Raw genomic sequence first — 19,129 nt, 5'->3', positions numbered from 1 at the left:
TTAACTTATTCAATTCACCTATAGCGCATGTCTTTGGACTGTGGGGGAAACTGGAGCACCCGGAGGAAACCCACGCCAACACGGGCAGAACGACAGTGCTAACCACTGCACCAAATGCTTAAATATTATTGTATTTTTGTGTTTCATAACTGGAAAGACAGTGTTAGATGGAAGTTTTGACAATCTCGCGTGTCTTGTGCGCGCATTTAGAATGTGCACAATATACTGACACTAACAAGAAGAAACTTTTGGATAAAAGCGTTATTATCAGTACAAACATATTCTCTGAGCTTCAGATTATTCCGATTGAACCACAGAATACAAATGTTGTTTTTTGAATATGTTTTTTTGGGGGGGGGGGGATTTTTAAACTTAATTTAACATTTCAGTCAGAACTGTTGTTGACTATAGAGATCAGGGAGCTCTGGGATTTCCTTTCTTCATTTTTCTTCGCACCACAACCCCCCCCCCAACTCTTCAGTTCGCGACACATATTCCAACACATTAAATTATATATATGATATTTTATATATGTATATTTATACAACAGTTCTGTCTGGTTTTCAAATCTGATTGGCTGATTGCCGTGCGATATTCTGCAATATCAGATCTCCTACAGCCTCTTTACCCTTTGTGTATTACTCCGCCCACATACAGCCAGCAAAAAGCAGACACTACAGATCTAAAGTTTAAAAGATGCTTGCTCAACTGTTTTAACTGTCAGCTTATGATTTAAATCCAATGTGGAAGAAAGTAGTTCCACATACAAAAGGGTTTTTGAAACTCTCCGTGTTTGATTTTGTTTTTATATACACAATTATGCCGTCAAACTGTTGAATAAACGCAATATCACACTCGTAGCAGTGCGATATGGCTGTGTATCGGCACTGGTGGGGGCATCGCACGCCTCCCACCAGTGCCGATATACAGCCATATCGCACTGCTACTCGTGTGATATTGCTCATATATATATATATATATATATATATATATATATATATATATATATATATTTTTTTTTTTTTTTTTTTTTTTTTTTTTGCACTTGGTGGTTTGAAGAGAAAGTTTATTGATATGAAATTTTTAGATTGCTTTAGTACAATTTCCCGCGGTTTCACAAACAAGGTTTAAGGCTTGCCAAGATAAAAAACACACCAGTAATATTTTTCTAATGCCATTTTTATAAATGTGTCTTAAATAGCCTAATTTAACCAAGGCCTAGTCCTGGCTTAATCTAAGCCCTGTTTGTGAAACTGGGCCTTTGTGTATGATAATAGACATGCACAATATGTGACTTTTTTTAAAAAGCATTGATACATTTATGCAGTCATAATCATGTTTTGACAGTTGATTTGAAGCTTCACAAAAGTTGCAGATGCCTTTACCAATATCAAAATGCTTTTGTAAACATCCAGTTATTCTTTACACCGATTAAGGAACCTGCTACAAAAATACTACTATGGCTACTATAACAAAGAAAATTTGCTCTAACTGTAAAATTAAATAAATTGCCAACTACTCTTGACATATTAAAGTGTAAAGGCTGAAGCCCACAACAAAGATGAAAAGTTATTGCGTATCTTATTTAACAAACCGTTTACTATAAATTTTATGTAATTTAGCTTACATGGATGTTTGAATATTAATCAGATGATGTCATTACGCTGCTGTGCCGTCAGCCAATCGTTGCATTGCAGATGATGATTACGAGGATTAATAGATCTGGCCTTCACAACACACGCACCGATCTCAGATCAGTTCATCCAGGCATTTTAATCTGATTCATGAACCTGTTTGAAAAACCAAATTAGCTAGAGATCAGTTATCAAGATTAACAGATCCAGGATCTGCCAAATCATCTTAGATCACTTAAGCGAGGCATGAAGAGAGAATCCCTGTACACTAAACAAAACAAGCAGTATATACAAACAAACAGAGAAACTAAGCAAATAGGAAATCACCCAAACTCATCCAGAAGGAAACACAAGCATATACGCATATGAATGAAAACAAAAGAACTCTGAAAATAATACCGGCTGCACTTAAAGTTAAAAAATAATCTTTTTTGTCTTGTTGTCTCAATTGTATATGTTTGATTACTTTTTCAAAAGTCTCTACTACTAATGGAACATCTGAAACATCTCAGAGAGTGAACAAATAAAGCAGAATCCTCCCTATAATCATAATCAAGGAGTCAAGGGTCTGTCCATGTAAATTTCCCTCAACCACTTCACTAAGGCTGCATTCCTAGATCTCTCAATTTTGACAGAGGGAGTGAGTCGGCTTTATCTGTCCACCCCTGCACCTATATGTGCCAGAATGAGATTGTGATGTCACAATAGTGTAGTTCTCAAGTGCTCAAAGGTTTAAGGCATTCCATTTTTTGTGAGGTTTATTTATAAACTAATTTCTAGAGTGTTTATGATTTATCACGGCCGGTCGTATTACCTAATCATTATCTTCCAATCATATGAGCCCTAAGCTACTATAAATAACCACAGTTTTCAGTCCACTTTATCTTCCTTTGGAAGAAACCCCCCCCCCTTCCTCCCCAATTCTCCTCATTTACTATTAATCCGGCGGCACGGCAGCCCAGTGGTTAGCACTGTGATCCCCACAGCAAGAACACTGCCGGCCCTGGCCCTGCCAGGCCGGTAGGCGTTTCTGTGAGGAGTTTGTTTATTCTCCACGTGTCAGAGTGGGTTTTCCCCGGGTTCTCCGGTTTCCTCCCACCATCCAAAGATATACATCATGCATTACAAACAAGTACTTGTCTAGCCCCTTTTCTCACGTGTTCCCTTAGCTACCGCAGTTGGGGAGTTCTGAGATCCACCGAGCTCAAGCTTCCCTTTCGCTCTGCCAACAGGAGGAAGCCTCCGGCTCCCTTGAGCTCATGGCTCTCTCCCGGCACAGCATGCCAATCAAGCTTTTGATAGATCATCAGCTAAGTGTGAACTCTTGAAATCCGATTTAGATGTTAGGCCAGTAGTAACATAACCAGGCTTCCAGCTAACTCTATCAAACCTCTTCAGCTGCTTCAGAAATCAGCAGCACGAGTGGTCTTTAATGACCCTAAAAGAGCACATGTCACTCCGCTGCTCATCCGTTTGCACTGGCTGCCAGTTGCTGCTCGCATCAAATTCAAAGCTCTGATGTTTGCTTACAAAGCGACTTCTGGCTTTGCTCCTTCTTATCTGCTCTCACTTCTGCAGATTTATGTGCCCTCCAGAAACTTGCGTTCTGTGAATGAACGTCTCCTCGTGGTTCCATCCCAAAGAGGGAAGAAAACACTTTCCCGAACTCTCGCATTCAATCTGCCCAGTTGGTGGAATGAACTCCCTAACTGCATCAGAACGGCAGAGTCACTCGCTGTTTTCAAGAAACGACTGAACTATTTAGTCTCCACTTCCTTTCCTAATCTGCAATTGCCTCTCTGGTTCTACCGCTAACTGTATTACAAAAAAAAATTAAAAATTACTAATGTTCTGCTTCTTACATTTTACACACCTGAAACTTGCCTACTGCACTTATTCATTGTTGCTCTTATAGTTGTGTAAATTGCTTCCTTGTCCTCATTTTTAAGTCGCTTTGGATAAAAACGTCTGCTAAATGACTAGATGTAAATGTAAATAATCAATGACATATGAGGAAATGAGATGGAAGAAATTTAGCGAGTGAAGGGTATTAAAAACTGGACATGGATTATCTGCAAGGCACTTTAAATGGCAGCAGGATTTCCTCTAAGGGGAAAGCCTTAAGGAAGTTAGCAAGTTTTTTAAAGCGGTATGAAACATTTGTATTTTTACTTGAATAGTATTTAGGAGTGATTTTAGTAGTTCTAAAAAAGTAGTGAATCTGTGTCCTTTTTTTTTTACCTCAGCTTGAAACTAGAAATGACAAATACTCAGCTTTTATTTAAAGGTGGTGCATGAACACTGCAGGAATTTGAAAGTGAAAGTATTTTACACAGGACTCAAACACAAAGGCAGGAAGCTGTTTTAGGGCCGGACTTCTGGAAAAGGAAAACTGAAGCTTGATTGTGCTGCAGTGATTGCGTCTTTGAATTCTCGCAGTAAAATGGCAGAAGCTCGAGTTTTTCAAGATGAATTCATGTGTTTAGTGTGTCTGGATCTCTTGAAGGACCCGGTGACCATTCCCTGTGGACACAGTTACTGTAAGAGCTGCATTACAGGCTGCTGGGATCAAGACGATGAGAAGAGAGTCCACAGCTGCCCTCAGTGCAGAGAAACCTTCAGTCCGAGACCTGCTTTAGCTAAAAACACCATTCTGGCTGAAATAGTGGAGAAACTGAAGAAGACTGAACCTTCTGCTGACGTTTATGCTGGAGTTGGAGATGTGCAGTGTGATGTCTGTACTAAACCAAAACACAAAGCCATCAAATCCTGTCTGGTGTGTCAGGAATCTTACTGTCAAACTCATTTTGAGCGACATGAGGAGTTTCACTCTCGTAAGCCACACAAAATGATTGACGCCACTAAACGACTGCAGGACATGATCTGCCGGAAACATGAGAAAGAGCTTGAAATGTACCATGACACTGACCAGCAGAGCATCTGTGAACTGTGTAAGGATTATAAACAAAAAAAACACACAGCTGTGTCATACGCAGCACAGAGGACAGTGAAACAGGTATGGACTGAGAAGAATAGTTTGTTCAAAACTGCAAACCATTATCGTGTCATTCAAAATCAGTTTTGAACAGTTTGTATTTTGTGGGAGAAGTCTGATTATTTTAATCTGTACACTGAAAACGAATACGGTGATGCAGTGGTGCAGTAGGTAGTGCTGTCGCCTCACAGCAAGAAGGTTGCTAGGTGGAGTTCTGTTTGGAGTTTGCATGTTCTCCCAGCGTTTGTGTGGGTTTCCTCCGAGTGCTCTGGTTTCCCCCACAGTCCAAAGACATGCGGTTCAGGTAAATTGTGTAGGCTAAATTTGTCCGTAGTGTGTGTGTGAATGAGTGTGGATGTTTCCCTGAGATGGGTTGCGGCTGGAAGGGTATCCGCTGCATAAAAACATGCTGGATAAGTTGGCGGTTCGTTCCACTGTGGCGACCCCGGATTAATAAAGGGATTAAGCCGACAAGAAAATGAATGAATGAAAATGAATACAGTACAATTGGCTGAAAAAGCATTCATAGGTAGCATATAAGCCTAAAAACAACTGGTTCATTTAGTCTTTCATTTACATAAACCTATGTAAGACTTATTGTCTATTTTTTTTACTAAAATAATTGTTATGGTACTGAAAAGTTATTTGATTTAGAAAGTAGCGACGCTACCGCCACGCTTCTGAGAAATGTAGTTAAGCTTGTAGCGTCACTACTTGTAGCGACGTTACTGCCCAACACTGAATTCTGCATGACAAGGCTATCGAGTCTGACAGGACAGTAGTTGTTAAACATGACTAAGTAGACATCTTTGACACCAAAAACGCTTTAATATGTTGCATGATGTACAGTATAAGACTACATTGGGCAGCATTATAAGAGAACCGTAAAATTCATTTAATATGATAAAACAGCACTGCTACTTCTGCGTTTGACAATGACTGGAAAAACTGAAAGCAGCCCAGCTAGCAAAATTCATGTTGCTCAAATCCGGCACACATACAGCATGGAAAATGGCTCTTGGGCGGTCCGCTCCTATTTGCCAGATCTGGGCCACAATTAAGCCAAAGCAATACCACATATCAGCCTTAATCCAACCAGATGAACCAGAACTGACCCTATTCTGGGCCACAGTTTGCTTTTATTCTGGCCCAGATCTGGCCTACACCTTATACTTGCTGGGTGTGGCAAAGTACAATAATCCCAGCATGCATTGCAGTGAATACATTCTATAGCTTATTAATGCTCATGTTTTCATTATTTGCTGTTGATTCTGCTGTTTATATAAAAGTTGTTGATTTTGTCAGTTTAAATATCCTGCTTGTGATGTTTGTGAGTTTTGTTCATTTTGTTAATTGTCACTTTTGTTGAGGTTCATATGCTTATTGATTATTGATGTCTCTGTGAGCGGAAGATGAACCATAGATTTTTTTTTAGCTTATAAACCTTCATAACTCTGTGACATGTGCAAGCATGTTATAACGTTACTTCTAATAATGGATTAAACATTGGTTAACATCATTGAATTACATTATTTCATCATAGGTTTTGCCTCACTTAATTTTATTGTTTTGTTTTGTTTTTTACTTGGCTTGTTTGCTGTAATAAACAAACTTTTCAAGCAAAGTTACTTAAAAGTTACAGCAGCCCAAAAGAAAAATTATTTTAAGAGGTTCAGGGCTATGAGCCCAACTAAAGCAAACACTTTTCTCCATGATGGTGACTTTAGTCTATGTGGTCCACATATGTTTTAAGATAACCTGGCCCACATTTGCCATATCTTATCTGGGCCGCTTTAGGCTCACAGCCACATTAGCCAGAGCTAACTGTGCCAAATATTTGCCAAAAGCGGCCCACATTTGTTTTAGGATAACTAAGCCACATTTGCCATATCTTCTCTGGGCCACTATAGGCTCAAATCCACATTAGCCATAGCTTACTGTGCTGAATATTTGCCAAAAGTGGCCCACATACTGTATGTTTTAAAATAACTGGGCCACATTTGCCATATTTTTCTCTGGGCCAGGTTAGGCTCACAGCCGCAATAGCCAGAGCTTACTGTGCAAAATATTTGCCAAAAGTGGCCCCCATTAGTTTCAGGAAAACTGGGCCACATTTGTCATATCTTCTCAGGGTCACTATAGGCTCAAATCCACATTAGCCATAGCTTACTATGCCGAATATTTGCCCACATGTCTTAAGATAACTGGGCAACATTTGCACTTACACGTGTGAGCCAATTTAGGTTTAAACACAGATTACCCTTAAAGGATTATGCCAGAATTTTGCCAACTGTGGCCCACATTTGTCCTCCATCATTTGGGCCAAATTGATCATTTTTCAATGATCTGCTCTCGCTCCGTCAGATGATGCGGCTCACAATTTGTGCCTTGTGTTTCCTCCGTCTTTTCATGCTCTCCAGAGAATTCCCAAGAATGTTGATATGCTTTATATATTGAAATATAAAGATAAGAGTGATTAGGCAAATCAGCAGAAGTTAAGTTTCTCTCGGTCAGTGGATTAATTTAGTCTTTTTAGAGGCATATACATCTCTGATTGATCAGTTTTCTTTTTTAAGCAATGTTTAGCCTATATGATCATTTCTATGGCCTGAAATGACTGAGGTTGAGATGTTGGTCCTCTGTTTTTGCACTTTATACTGAGAAAGCTGTTCATTTTATTTATTTATTTATTGTATTTATTTATACAGGGACAATGTACAACATGACATGTTGTGCCAGAGTTAGCTATAAAGCTAATTTACATCTGTAGTCCCTGGGCAGGAAGTAACAAATTTAACAGTTATAACAAATACAATATACACTTACAGTACAATAAATACAATACATCATTGTCAAAAAAATGAAATCAAATCAGTGGCTGCATATTTGATTTTGTTTTAGCCAAATTTTAAGAACAGTTTTAAAATTATTAAAAGTGCTGCTCTCTCTGATATACACTGGTATTTTATTCAATCTTTCTGCTGCTTTAACTGAAAAAAACTGATTGTCCAAAAGCAGTTCTCTTAAGTTTAACTGAACAATCACCTCTAACAGATGATCTAGTCTGTCTTATATTGTCCTTGCCGACGATCACACATTGTTTGAGGGGTGGTGGTGCAAGATCATGAAATATTTTATACATTAAACACACATCAGCATAAAATAAGAAACTGTCAAATGTTAGTAATTTTTGTTGTGCAATACAGTTGCAATGATGATAGCTCCTTGGCCTTTTAGCTAAAATTTTAACAGTTTGTTTATATATAACATACAATGGTTTTGATGTTGTAATGTTCGTATCATCATGTTCACTTTGTGCATGACAGCTTTGTGTTGTGAACCACTTGAATTTAAAGTGAATCAAATAATGGAAACAACAAGAAAAGAGAAAAAAAAAACATCCGCATCTTGTCATGGCATTGGCCTTTACATATAGGTCTGTTGTGTCTAATATGATTATACCCAAGCTGTTCACAGATATTGCCAGATAATCACTTTACCTCTATTATACTTTTAACAGACTTAGATCATTTGTGATTCTGGCTGTCATCCTTTCTTGCATTGTCTTGAGACTTCCCGTTGCCAATTATACACTATATTGTTAGTAGTCTGGATAGGTCACAGAGAGTCATTATCCTACATCATATCACTTTCTACTAGATGTAAAATGCTCTGCAGTACATTTAGTTATTTGAGAATGTTAACTTCTAATTCTGTAGTTATTTTGTTGAAAGTAATTAAAAAGTAATATAAGAGTCATGTAACATATTTTAATTCTGAGACTGTAATGTATTACAGTTTGGAAGTAACTTGCACAACGCTGATAATCTTTACATACTGGTTTGGTGACAGTTGTTTGCTGATTTTGGTTTGTCCTCCAGAAAGAGCTGAAGGAGATGCAGATGAAGCTCCAGCAGAGAGTCCTGCAGAGAGAGAAAGATATTCAGCGGCTGAGAGCGGCTGTGGATTCTCAGAAGGTCAGTCTGGAGAAGAAAAGAGTTTGAGTCTCACTGAAGCTCACTGTGTCTCACAGGTTGTGTGATTGTAATGTGTTTACCAGCTCTCTGCACAGACAGAAGTGGAGGAAACTAAGAGGATCTTTAATGAGATCATCCGCTCCATTGCGAGGCAATTGTCTAAGCTCACGCAGATGATCAGAGATCAGCGAAAGACTGCAGTGAGTGAAGCTGAAGAATTCATGAAACAACTGCAGCAGGAGATTAATGATCTGAGGAGGAGAGATGCTGAGCTGGAGCAGCTTTCACAGACACAGGATGACATGCATTTCCTTCAGGTAACAGAGATCTAGCATCTCTGCCCTGACAGTTCATGAGCGCAGTATAAGCGGTCGACTGCCTTTCTGTCAGCAACTGGTTATTCTGTGAAGTTTAGAGGTGATGTGTTTGATTTCTGTTTTCTGTAGAGTTTCCGGTCTCTCTCAGTTCCTTCTAAAACTACAGATGCCTCTCTCAGTTCTATATTATTGTTTGATGACCTAAGAGAATCTGGCCATCGGCTGAAAGTCACACTGGAGAATTTCTGCAAAAAGGAGATCCAGAAGATCTCCGACAGAGGTGAAGTCCTAGAGATGCATCTGCTCTCAGAAATTAGTCATCTGTTATAATAATAATAATAATAATAATAATAATAATAATAATAAATCCTTACATTTATATTGCGCTTTTCTGGGCACTCAAAGCGCTTTACATAATGCGGGGAGGGGAGGTCTCTTCATCCACCACCAGTGTGCACCATCCACTTGGATGATGTGACGGCAGCCATTTTGCGCAAGACCGAGTGATGAAGCCAATTTTTGATATGGGGAGGGTTAGGAGGCCTTGATGGATAAAGGCCAGTGGGCAGATTTGGCCAGGATGCCGGGGTTATACTCTTTTTTTTTTTTTTTTTAAAGGACATCCTGGGATTTTTAATGACAACATAGAGTCGGGACCCTAGTTTAACATCTCATCCGAAAGACGGCGCTCACTGAGCAGTATAGAGTCCCCGTCACTATACTGGGGCGTTAGAACCCACACAGACCACAGGTTTAGCACCCCCTGCTGGCCTCACTAACACCACTTCCGGCAGCAACCTAGCTTTATCATGTGGTCTCCCATCCAGGTACTGGTTGGGCGCAGCCCTGCTTAGCTGTAGTGGCGACCATGTGAGAGTTGCAGAGGGCTAGCTGCCGGTTGTTTTGTACAACATCATATTTGAAAAGTATTTTGTTTTCTGACTGACATTAACACTGTTCATGTCTGTTGGTTTCCACAGTCAAACTCGCCAGCACTATCAACAACACCAGGAAAAACTTCTTGCAATGTAAGTTACTGAGAAAATAAACATAACATTTTCTTCAGGTAGTAGGAGAATGAAGAGTTTGTCTACAATAAAACAACAACTGATTTATAAGTCCTGATTCCGCTGTTTTGTCTCTATCAGATTCTCAGCCGTTCACTCTGGATCCGAACACAGTGAATAATTACCTCCATCTATCTGAGAACAACAGAGTGGTTACTCGCAATAACAAGTTCCAGCTGTACCCTGATCATCCAGACAGATTTGATTACCTGTGGCAGGTGTTGTGTAGAGAGAGTGTGTCCAAACGCTGTTACTGGGAGGTTGAGTGGAGTGGATGTGTGTATATATCAGTGTCATATAAAAGCATCAGCCGGAATAGTGAAGGTTATGAGTGTGGATTCGGACATAATGATCAGTCCTGGGCCCTGATCTGTTGTCCTTCCAGATACTCATTCATACACAATAACATAGAGTGTGATCTCTCTTTAAAGTCCATCAGCAGTAGAATAGGAGTGTATGTGGATCACAGTGCAGGAGTTCTGTCCTTCTACAGCGTCTCTGACACAATGAGCCTCATCCACACAGTCCAGACCACATTCACCGAGCCAGTCTGTCCTGGATTTTTTGTTCATATTGGATCATCTGTGGAACTGTGTTCATGAACCAGAATAGATTATAGAGGGATTCTACCCAGATTTCTTTGATCTGCATGGTTAAACAGAATATGTTTTATCTTCATTATATTAGCAATCCAGTTGAACTTTACAGCAGGGGTGTCCAAACTCGGCCCTGGAGGGCCAGTGTCCTGCAAATTTTAGCTCCAACTTGCCTTAACACACGTGCAAGGATGTTTCTAGAAAGTCTGGCAATGCGGCAGTCACAATAGAGTTTGAGCATTGCAAATTTCAGTTGTACGGCGCTACAAAAAGGGGCGGGATTAAACAAGAATATTAGACATTTAAAAAAGCGAGCGATTGGTCTATATTTTAAATTTCTGTCCAGAGAGGTCATGTTTTAACATTCAGCTGCTCTCATGCAGTCACATGATGTGGAATTTCGCAGGTCAGAGTTCACCAAGCTTAACTTTGCAGTGCAGCAAACTGTCGCACAAGCTTGAGGGTGTTTTCATACATAGACTTTTGTTTCGGAAGCTGTCACGTTAGCCCTGTTAGCACAGATCGTTTGCATATGTAAAAGCACCAATCGCACTCGGATCCGCGCCAAAACAATCGCTCCGAGATCGCTTGAATGAGGTGGTCTCGACTCGATTGAAACAAACTCTGGAGCGGATCGATTGTAGTGAGAAAGCGATATGATCCGAGAGCGGTTATATCACAGTTTATTATGGATGTGTAATAGGCATACGGCTAAATGAAGAGAGAATTATGAGCAGGGCGGGAGGTCATTCTAGACATCCCAAGTCTCCCGGAAGATTCGTTAGTCTCCCGCAAATGCACAGAGACTCCCGGATGCCCACAAACGAGTGATAATCTCCCAGACATCGCGCATCTTCTCCCAGTCCTCAAATATGTTGCGCACCCTTCTCACCCCTCCCCACCGCATCCCTCCTCGCTCTTCAGACACATTGCGCGTACCCTGTCAAACACCATTAAACCACCACCATCGACCTGACAGCTGAGTGGGACTCTGCAAAATAAACCGTGAAACTGACCAACGTGAGGAGAGTTTACTCACATGTGACTTGTTTTAACTCTTTTGGTCTGTTTACCCTGCTGAAAAATCCAGCTTAAACCAGCCTAGGCTGGTTTGCTGGTTTTAGCTGGTCGATCAGGCTGGTTTTAGAGGGATTTTGGCCATTTCCAGGCTGGTTTCCAGCCATTTCCAGCCTGGTCTTAGCTGGTCAGGCTGGAAAATTACCAGCCAAATCCAGCTAAAACCAGCTTGATCAGCCTGGTTTAAACTGGATATAGCTGGTTTTGGCTGGACTTCCAGCTTGGCTAGGCTGGTCAAGCTGGTTTTAGCTGGTCATCTCCCAGCCTGACCAGCTAAGACCAGGCTGGAAATGGCTGGAAACCAGGCTGAAAACCAGCCAAAACCCCTCTAAAACCAGCTTGATCGACCAGCTAAAACCAGCCAACCAGCCTAAGCTGGTTTAATCTGGATTTTTCAGCAAGGTAGAAACTTTGCTGTGTGAAAGTGAACCGCACCAAGAACAAAGAGCAACAATGTAACAATTGTAATCCCTGTTTCAGAACAAATGAATTGATTCACTGGTGTTAAAGCACCCTGACTTTCTGGTGTCCTGACATTTTATCCGACCAACAGTGTATTTGAATAGTTCTGAGGTTGGGGTTAGGGATTAGGTAGGTTAGGGTATTATATATTATTACAACTTCATATCACACTGCTCCACATTAAAATGTACACTTGTAGCAAAATCTGATGGGTAGCATATTGCGTCATAATAATGTGCTACCTATTTTTTTTGAATGGGAGGACGGACAATCTGACAAGGCAGGACAAATCGACAGAACACCAGTCTGACGCATTCGCGTGTGTATGAATGGAAGCCTATGGGGCAAAAAGTCCAGTGTGAACTTGGCTTAAGAGCTTGATTAGCTAGCCCAAGTGTACCTGATTAAGGTTGGAACTAAATTTTGCAGGACACCCAGCCCTCTGGGTCAGAGTTTTGGCACCCATGCTTTACAGCTTAACTTTTACTGAACATATAGGGCCCTATCATACACCCGGCGCAATGCACGACGCAATTATTGTTTGCTTGTTTTAGCTTGGCACAGGAGTCGTTTTGATGTTGTGTGCCACGCTGTTTAAAAAGCAAATGCAATTGCGCTCATATGTGTGGCCATAGGTGTTGTGGTCTAAACAGGGAGGAGTGTTAAGGTGCATTTCTGGCACGTTGCTATTTTGAGAAACTTTAATAGATTTTTCAATAGACCAGAACAAAGCCGGTCTATTGTCCAGCTCAGAGCGAGTTAGTTGTGCGCCTCGCTTACACACTGCTTAATACACACAAGATGTAGAGCAATACGCAAATATCTTTACATAGGAAAAAGAACAAATATATTAAGGATATATATTGGATATAAATATAAAGGATTAAAATATTACATAACATATTTTCTGGCCTACACAAATATAAAAACCACTGCCTTTATGTCTTCTTCATCTCGGGAGGCTTTTTCACTTCATTCATAACAATTTGCTTTTGTATAATGTTATCATTATTAGCAGTATTATTTATTATATCCATATTTATATTTGTTTATTAAAAACAAGCTTAGATTTGCCCACCTGTCAGGTTTTAGACCATATGGGGTTCAGCATGTGTTTTAGGATATAACTCAGTTTTTTGAACACACTTCATTATTATTGTTCATTTATTTGTTTGCTGGAAATTAGAACTGAATTTAGAAATAGTTTTGAAACTAATATTTGCGCTTAACAAACAAATTAATTATTTATAGGCTATTTATAGGCTAATGGAGGTCTGTGTGTACAAGGTTTCCCTATCCACCTGAGTGAAAGTGAAAGTAGATCATTTATCTCTCATTCTCGCGCTGCAGATGCTCTGTTTAACTGTTTAACTGTTTTCTTGCTAGGGAAATGCTCAGTTTTTCCACTTACACTTACTTTACGTCATGTTAATAGCAAATGCACCATGGCGCGACGCAACTGACTCTTAAAGGGAATGGGAGAAAGCCCTAAAAGTGTTTGCACCCTGCGATTTGCACTTTGCCGTCAAAATAGAGCCCATAGACAGTGAGATCAGTGCATATTTGTAACTCCTGTTGAGTAAGAAGCAAGATCTGTATTATTTTGCATTTAGTTTTTATTATAGTTTCACACACACACACATATATATATATATATATATATATATATATATATATTCTTATGAATATTTTAGCCTAACCTTCTGTTGAAAGGATCACTTAGGGATTTATTAAAATGACAATATATATTTGATTGAAATTTTTCATTATTTACATGTTAATGCGCACATTTTTCACATTTATGTATGCATTTGTTTATTTTATCCGTTAAGACACGTTTGGTCTGATGTTGTAAATTTGATTCAATCAAAATGATCACACATAAAGATGTGCCAAATAAGAGGACTTTAAATCCTTCTTTTATATATATATATATATATATATATATATATATATATATATATATATATATATATATATATATATATAAAGTAAATAAACTCACTTGGTATTAATAATTGTAAGTTGTTTTTACTGTTTTACTGGTTGCAAAGGTTAAAAATATCTGTTCATTTTGAACGACTCTTCAATATGACTCGGGAACTACGAGTCCTCTCAGGGATTGATTCATTCATCCTCGTGTGAGCACATTTGTGTAGGTGGTATCGTTCATTTCAAGTCTTTTGAGTCGTTCATTGCGGAAAGGCAGAAGCCAACCATATGCGTTTAGAGCCGGAAAAAGAATTGATCCGTTCATCTCTTGAGTCTCCTATCGGGTTTGAGCCATTCGTTCCTAACGGGCCAATCATATGCATTTAGAGCCGGAAAGAGAATTGATCTGTTCATCCCTCGAGCCAATTCTGTCACGTGATGAAGAACCAGAGGACTCGAAAGGTGAACTAATTATTATGGCTCCTATCGGCGCAGACTGTATACATTATTTAAGATTATATGTGACTGTCAGTGTAACGTGAACGAACCAGTGACATTTGAAGACATGAAGAGGTGAGCTGAGCAAAGAGTCAACAATACCTTCATAGACAAAAGAGCAGGTAAACATTGAACTATTATTTTCTCCTTCTTTTAGCATTTAATTTATGACTTATTTGTCGTGTGATCAACCTTTTGGGCTGGTTGTAGATGTGTTTGGAAGCAATTCGTAACATTTTAATAATATTTTGGCAAATTGAACCAAATGAACGAAATGACTCGGAAAAAGATTCGTTCATCTCGATGAACGAGACTCAAAGATCCGAGTCAGAAAAATGATTCGAACATCCCATCACTACTCCTGTTATGATCACTTCAAATTAGACAGAGGAGTGAAAATGGTTTAAAACATGCACAAGGCACAAAAAATGCACGAGACATCATTTTAGTGTGAAAATGGTTTTTATTTAATGCAGCCTCTGCTCCACAACACTGCTGTAAGATCCCAGTGCAAGGTAACAAACACAAACACATAATACTGAAGAGCATCATCACACTAGACAGATCACCGACAGTCAAACACAAGCACACATGATCATCTCGTGCGCCTGATGTATAATCACACTGAAAGAGGAGCGCTTGGACAGAATCAGCATTATTACCGTGGGACTGGTGTGGATGAAGTGCTGTAGTGAATAACACTGTGTATGTTAATGGCATATGGCTGTATGAATTTGACTTGCTCATAACAGAGTAAACATTTCAGTGTAAGTGCAGGGCAGTGATCATTTGCTAATGATTTCAAATGACACTTTCATATAAGAGCGTGCTTTTATTTTCTTCAGCTTTTGCTAGAAGTCTGGCTTCATTCTCCGGTGGTAGGAACTCAAGGTGATGGCGGCCCCAGATCGGTGTGGTCAAATGCTGCCAGCGCTGAGTGAACGGAGAGAAAGAGACAATCACTTTTATAAAAGTATAACAAACAATAAGTTTATACAATAGAGTACATAAAGGCAAGCAATCAGTCAAATAAGCTGCATCGGTGTACGTGGTTACATTAATTAATAGGGGTGTCACGATTTTGACTTTTAATCGAAATCGATCGAAATTTATGCTCAATTTCGATTATCGAATCAAAAAATAGAATCGTCGATGCTGCCACGCCCCCATGTCACGTCAGCTTGGCTTGCCAAGCGGGAAAAAACAGGCTTGTTGAAGTGCTTGTTAAACTGCAGAAGCAGAAGACCCGTCGACAGAACTTGTGTGTAAGCATTTTGGATTTCCAGTGAGTTATGTTGACAACGTTTGTGTTGTCGACAAAAAAAAAACACAGTTTTGCAAGCTCTGCTATGTACGTATTACGTACGGTTCGTCCGATAGACAACACCGGCATTGCGATTAGGGTTGTAACGGTATGAATTTTTTTTTATGGTATGATAATCGTCTAAAACAATACCACGGTTTGACGGTTTCGCGGTATACGGTATGTTACAAATGTTACAAAATAATAGAACAGTGAAGCAAATTTGACTTTTTCCAAATAATATATATTTTAGTTACTATAAACAACACCGCTTACAAAGAACAAATAAAAAAATAAGAAAATAATAAATAATGTGTCAAAGTCCAAATAAAGTCCAAATAAACATGGTGCAAATCCTCAGTAAAAAATAGATATAAATATTTACTATCCTATAAATAGTTACATAACGAAACTAGATTCAATATGGAACATCCTTAGGTTTTATGTGCCAGCATGGATATGGTTGTCTGTGGATATGGATTTGGATATGGTTGTCTGCAATGCAGACAAACAGCTGCACCTTCATTTGCGTCTTTTGAAAACAGCGAGAGCAGCAGTTCGTCTTTGCTGTGTCACTGTTTTGTCATGTTTCTGTGCTGCTGTGCATGCAAAAGTACTTAGTATGAGAATTATTTCATGCAAAACTTTTTTTTTTGCGTTTTATCTCTCATTCCGTGTTGTTCAAAAAGCTCAGTGTTGGTCCACAAACAAAAGCGAAACCTATCCTTATTGGTTGTGATATAGCGAGTTTGCACCAATCTGGGCATGGAGGAGGGATAATGCATCAATGTATCATGTCTGGTTTGTCCGGAGACACAGTGACGAGCGTTTCTTTGTCAAATCAGCGTTGTCAAATTTTGATGACGTAACCGCACTGATTCCGGAGCCTCTGAAAGTCCGCGAATGTTATGTGATACAGCAAAAAAAACAGAAAGCTGAGATTCTCTTCTTTATGCCAATCTTTGAATTGTATGAATCGGATCAGCGGATCAAAAGTTATTAAACATTTAAGAGCAATACTTATTTTTAGCCGCGGGCGGCTGTCTCGGTCTTTAAGGGTTAAAACCGTTGATATGCAATTGTTCATGGTATGATAATCGTGCACGTTCAAATCGTGGTAGACCGTCATACCGGTATATTGTAACAACCCTAATTGCGATCCTCCGCCCGCCCCGTTGCAAATCCGCTCGCGAAAAGTACACACTCAGGCCCTGTTTACACTGTCTTTGTTTTTAAATGGCATTTTAGAACGACAACGATTTGACATCCACAGTGGCGTGTAGCATTTCTGAGCAGCCCTCCTTCCTCTCTACCTCTGACACATATACACAGACACAGACGCACACAGACAGCCATGGGCTCGAGACAGCGGGTTCAGGCAGTCAGAGGATCAGTAGACTGCTTCAATCTTTCACTCACTTGTACTTGGTCATTTTAGCGAACACCTCAGATACTGTTGGCTGGTTCCTGTTGGTTGTGCGTCTTTTTTACCGACGCCATTATAACGACACAGATCACTGCCTATTCACGAGTCCCGCAGAAAAAGTGATTGACAGGTGGTAATTATGTGTGTATTTTGCCTTTATTCATTTACTGTATGATTTGTTTATGGGTAAAACAAAGACCATCCAGGTCAGGTAGTTTAAACGGTAGGCTACAAATAATTCATTGGTCATTAATTAATTAATTATTCATAATCGAAAATCGAATCGAATCGTGCCTTTAGAATCGAAAATGTAATCGAATCGAGGATTTGGAGGATCGTGACACCCTTATTAATTAATATATTAATGCGTCTTGGTGCTCAGCCAAAACACATTACCTGAGAACAAGTGGTATATTAAAAAGACTAAAAAGATTGAAATAGAGATGGGATGAATTAGATATCGCATTTAACAACTATAGTGAGATAAGATCCAGCGGAAGATCCTTAATGAACAGTCCGACGTGCACTGCTCTCACCCGCGGAGTTGTGCTCAAAGCACCCACTGACTGCCTTGGGCTTAGACGACCTGTGTGGTCACGTGATGTGCGTTTTCAGTGGGATAGTGTGTACGGAGATCTTTTCAGAAAGGCTGGGTGAAACGTCAGTGTGTACATGGATCGTTTTCATTCTAAAATGCTGTTTTAAAACTAAAACATATTAGTGTAAACGGGGACTTAAAGACCAGTGGTTCACCAAAGTGGGGGTTGCAGGACAATGAATGAGGGTCGATTTGGGATTTCCAAAATTCATTTTATTAAACTAGTAGAATTAACCTACAGAAGAAAAAATATATAGTTACATAAAAAAGCTAATAAAAAGCCATCAGCCTTTTGATTTTTATGCGACCCCTGGTATGATTACATTATATAAAAGCACATCGCTTAAAGGGCCATGAAACCCCCTCGTTTCAGCAGGGTGTTTTCACACCTCTACTTTGGAAAAAGTCAGAAAAGTGGGCGTGTCCAGCTCTGTTTAGGGGGGAGTGTCAGAGGAACTAAAGTGGGGTGGTGTGGGAGTGTCTATTTGTGCACGCGCGAGTTTCAGAGTCAAAATACACACCCACACAGACAGGAGAAAGTGATGGTGTTTAACCTACATGGACATCTGTAGTCAAATTATTTGCCAAATTATTAAATGTTGGACTTTAACTGCAGTTTGGCTCTTTCATTCAGGGAATTCATTCATGCCTCTCGCGACAAACGAGATATTTGATTCGAGGAACTGATCTAAGCGTGTATTTTTCATGCAATGTTTGATACCGCACAGCGAATGAGAGAAAAAAAACCTCCGCATTTCCCGGAAACCTAGATGCATACGGCAGGTAGTGTCAGAAAGCCGCGTGTGTTATTCCGGTCACAAAATGCGGTGCTAACATTTCTGCACTCAGTGCAATAGTTAACTTAATTCGATACGAACAAACTGAATAAACAAAGAGCACTGGTCGCTCACTTACCAAATCTGTAGAGACAGAACAATCACCAGCAACTAGAGCCGCGTCTATATGGAGAGAATACTACAAGCGAATCCAGATCTCAGCGTTTGCAGATGAGAACAGCTCTCAGGTAAACAATGTTCCTCCTTAGACACGTAAGTTATTGTTGTCGAGCGTTGCGTACACTGTAATCCACACGTGATCCAGATAAGCTCTCACAGAGAGAAAATGAAAACGAAACTTAATGGCAGCAAACTATAAAAGCAACACTTCACGCTTGTTTTGCCAACACAACGTGGCGTCTTTGTGGTGTAAACACGGTGACACAAATGAATATTAATGAAGTTGCACAA

General features: G+C 39.7%; 3 protein-coding genes across 15 annotated transcripts in view; 2 read left to right on the top strand and 1 right to left on the bottom strand.

Annotated features, from left to right (window-relative positions):
• trim35-39 (tripartite motif containing 35-39) overlaps positions 1-18,492 on the top strand; it is a 38,871-nt gene extending 20,379 nt beyond the window's left edge. Inside the window, 1 exon segment of the mRNA NM_001113583.1 lies at positions 18,225-18,492. The gene's annotated coding sequence lies outside the window, so the exon portion shown is untranslated.
• Positions 1-19,129, bottom strand: part of si:ch211-117c9.5 — a 64,944-nt gene that overhangs the window by 4,624 nt on the left and 41,191 nt on the right. For 7 of the 11 annotated variants that reach the window (XR_015523131.1, XR_015523135.1, XR_015523137.1 and 4 more), the window contains one exon: positions 14,999-15,488. The exons of 1 other annotated variant lie outside the window; for it this stretch is intronic. Coding sequence is in view for 3 of the 10 variants with exons in the window: in XM_087306520.1 (XP_087162646.1) it covers positions 15,357-15,488 (132 nt within the window). In the remaining 7 variants the exon portion in view is untranslated. Of the gene's footprint in view, positions 1-14,998; positions 18,225-19,129 lie in introns of those variants that run through there. 3 more of the 11 variants (XR_015523133.1, XR_015523136.1, XM_087306521.1) reach the window with 1 other exon arrangement.
• ftr59 (finTRIM family, member 59) lies at positions 1,048-14,027 on the top strand. Of its 3 annotated transcripts, none has more exons than XR_015523141.1 (7): positions 1,048-4,650; positions 8,511-8,606; positions 8,690-8,923; positions 9,053-9,203; positions 9,904-9,951; positions 10,072-11,695; positions 12,039-14,027. XR_015523141.1 is itself a non-coding variant. In XM_087306529.1 (6 exons), exons 1-6 carry the CDS (start codon positions 4,078-4,080, stop codon positions 10,590-10,592), a joined length of 1,623 nt encoding a protein of 540 aa, XP_087162655.1. In that variant the 5' UTR covers positions 1,048-4,077; the 3' UTR covers positions 10,593-14,027. The 3 variants fall into 3 exon arrangements, 1 of the variants encoding a protein (XP_087162655.1); XR_015523140.1 differs by having other exon boundaries at positions 10,072-11,685; positions 12,025-12,958; XM_087306529.1 differs by having other exon boundaries at positions 10,072-14,027.

Source organism: Danio rerio, chromosome 23 (assembly GCF_052040795.2).
Source record: "Danio rerio strain M-AB ecotype USA chromosome 23, GRCz13ab, whole genome shotgun sequence".
In the NCBI taxonomy this organism is placed as follows: Eukaryota; Metazoa; Chordata; class Actinopteri; order Cypriniformes; family Danionidae; genus Danio; species Danio rerio.
The sequence above is the reverse complement of the archived record's forward strand: the minus strand, read 5'-3'. Positions and strand labels throughout refer to the sequence as shown.

Bases quoted from the DNA above. Each gene is read 5' to 3' on its own strand.
- ftr59 (XM_087306529.1), top strand. From the start codon at position 4,078: ATGGCAGAAGCTCGAGTTTTTCAAGATGAATTCATGTGTTTAGTGTGT. The intron at 4,651-8,510 runs GTATGGACTGAG...TTTGTCCTCCAG, and splicing joins CACAGAGGACAGTGAAACAG to AAAGAGCTGAAGGAGATGCA. The intron at 9,952-10,071 runs GTAAGTTACTGA...TGTCTCTATCAG, and splicing joins CAGGAAAAACTTCTTGCAAT to ATTCTCAGCCGTTCACTCTG.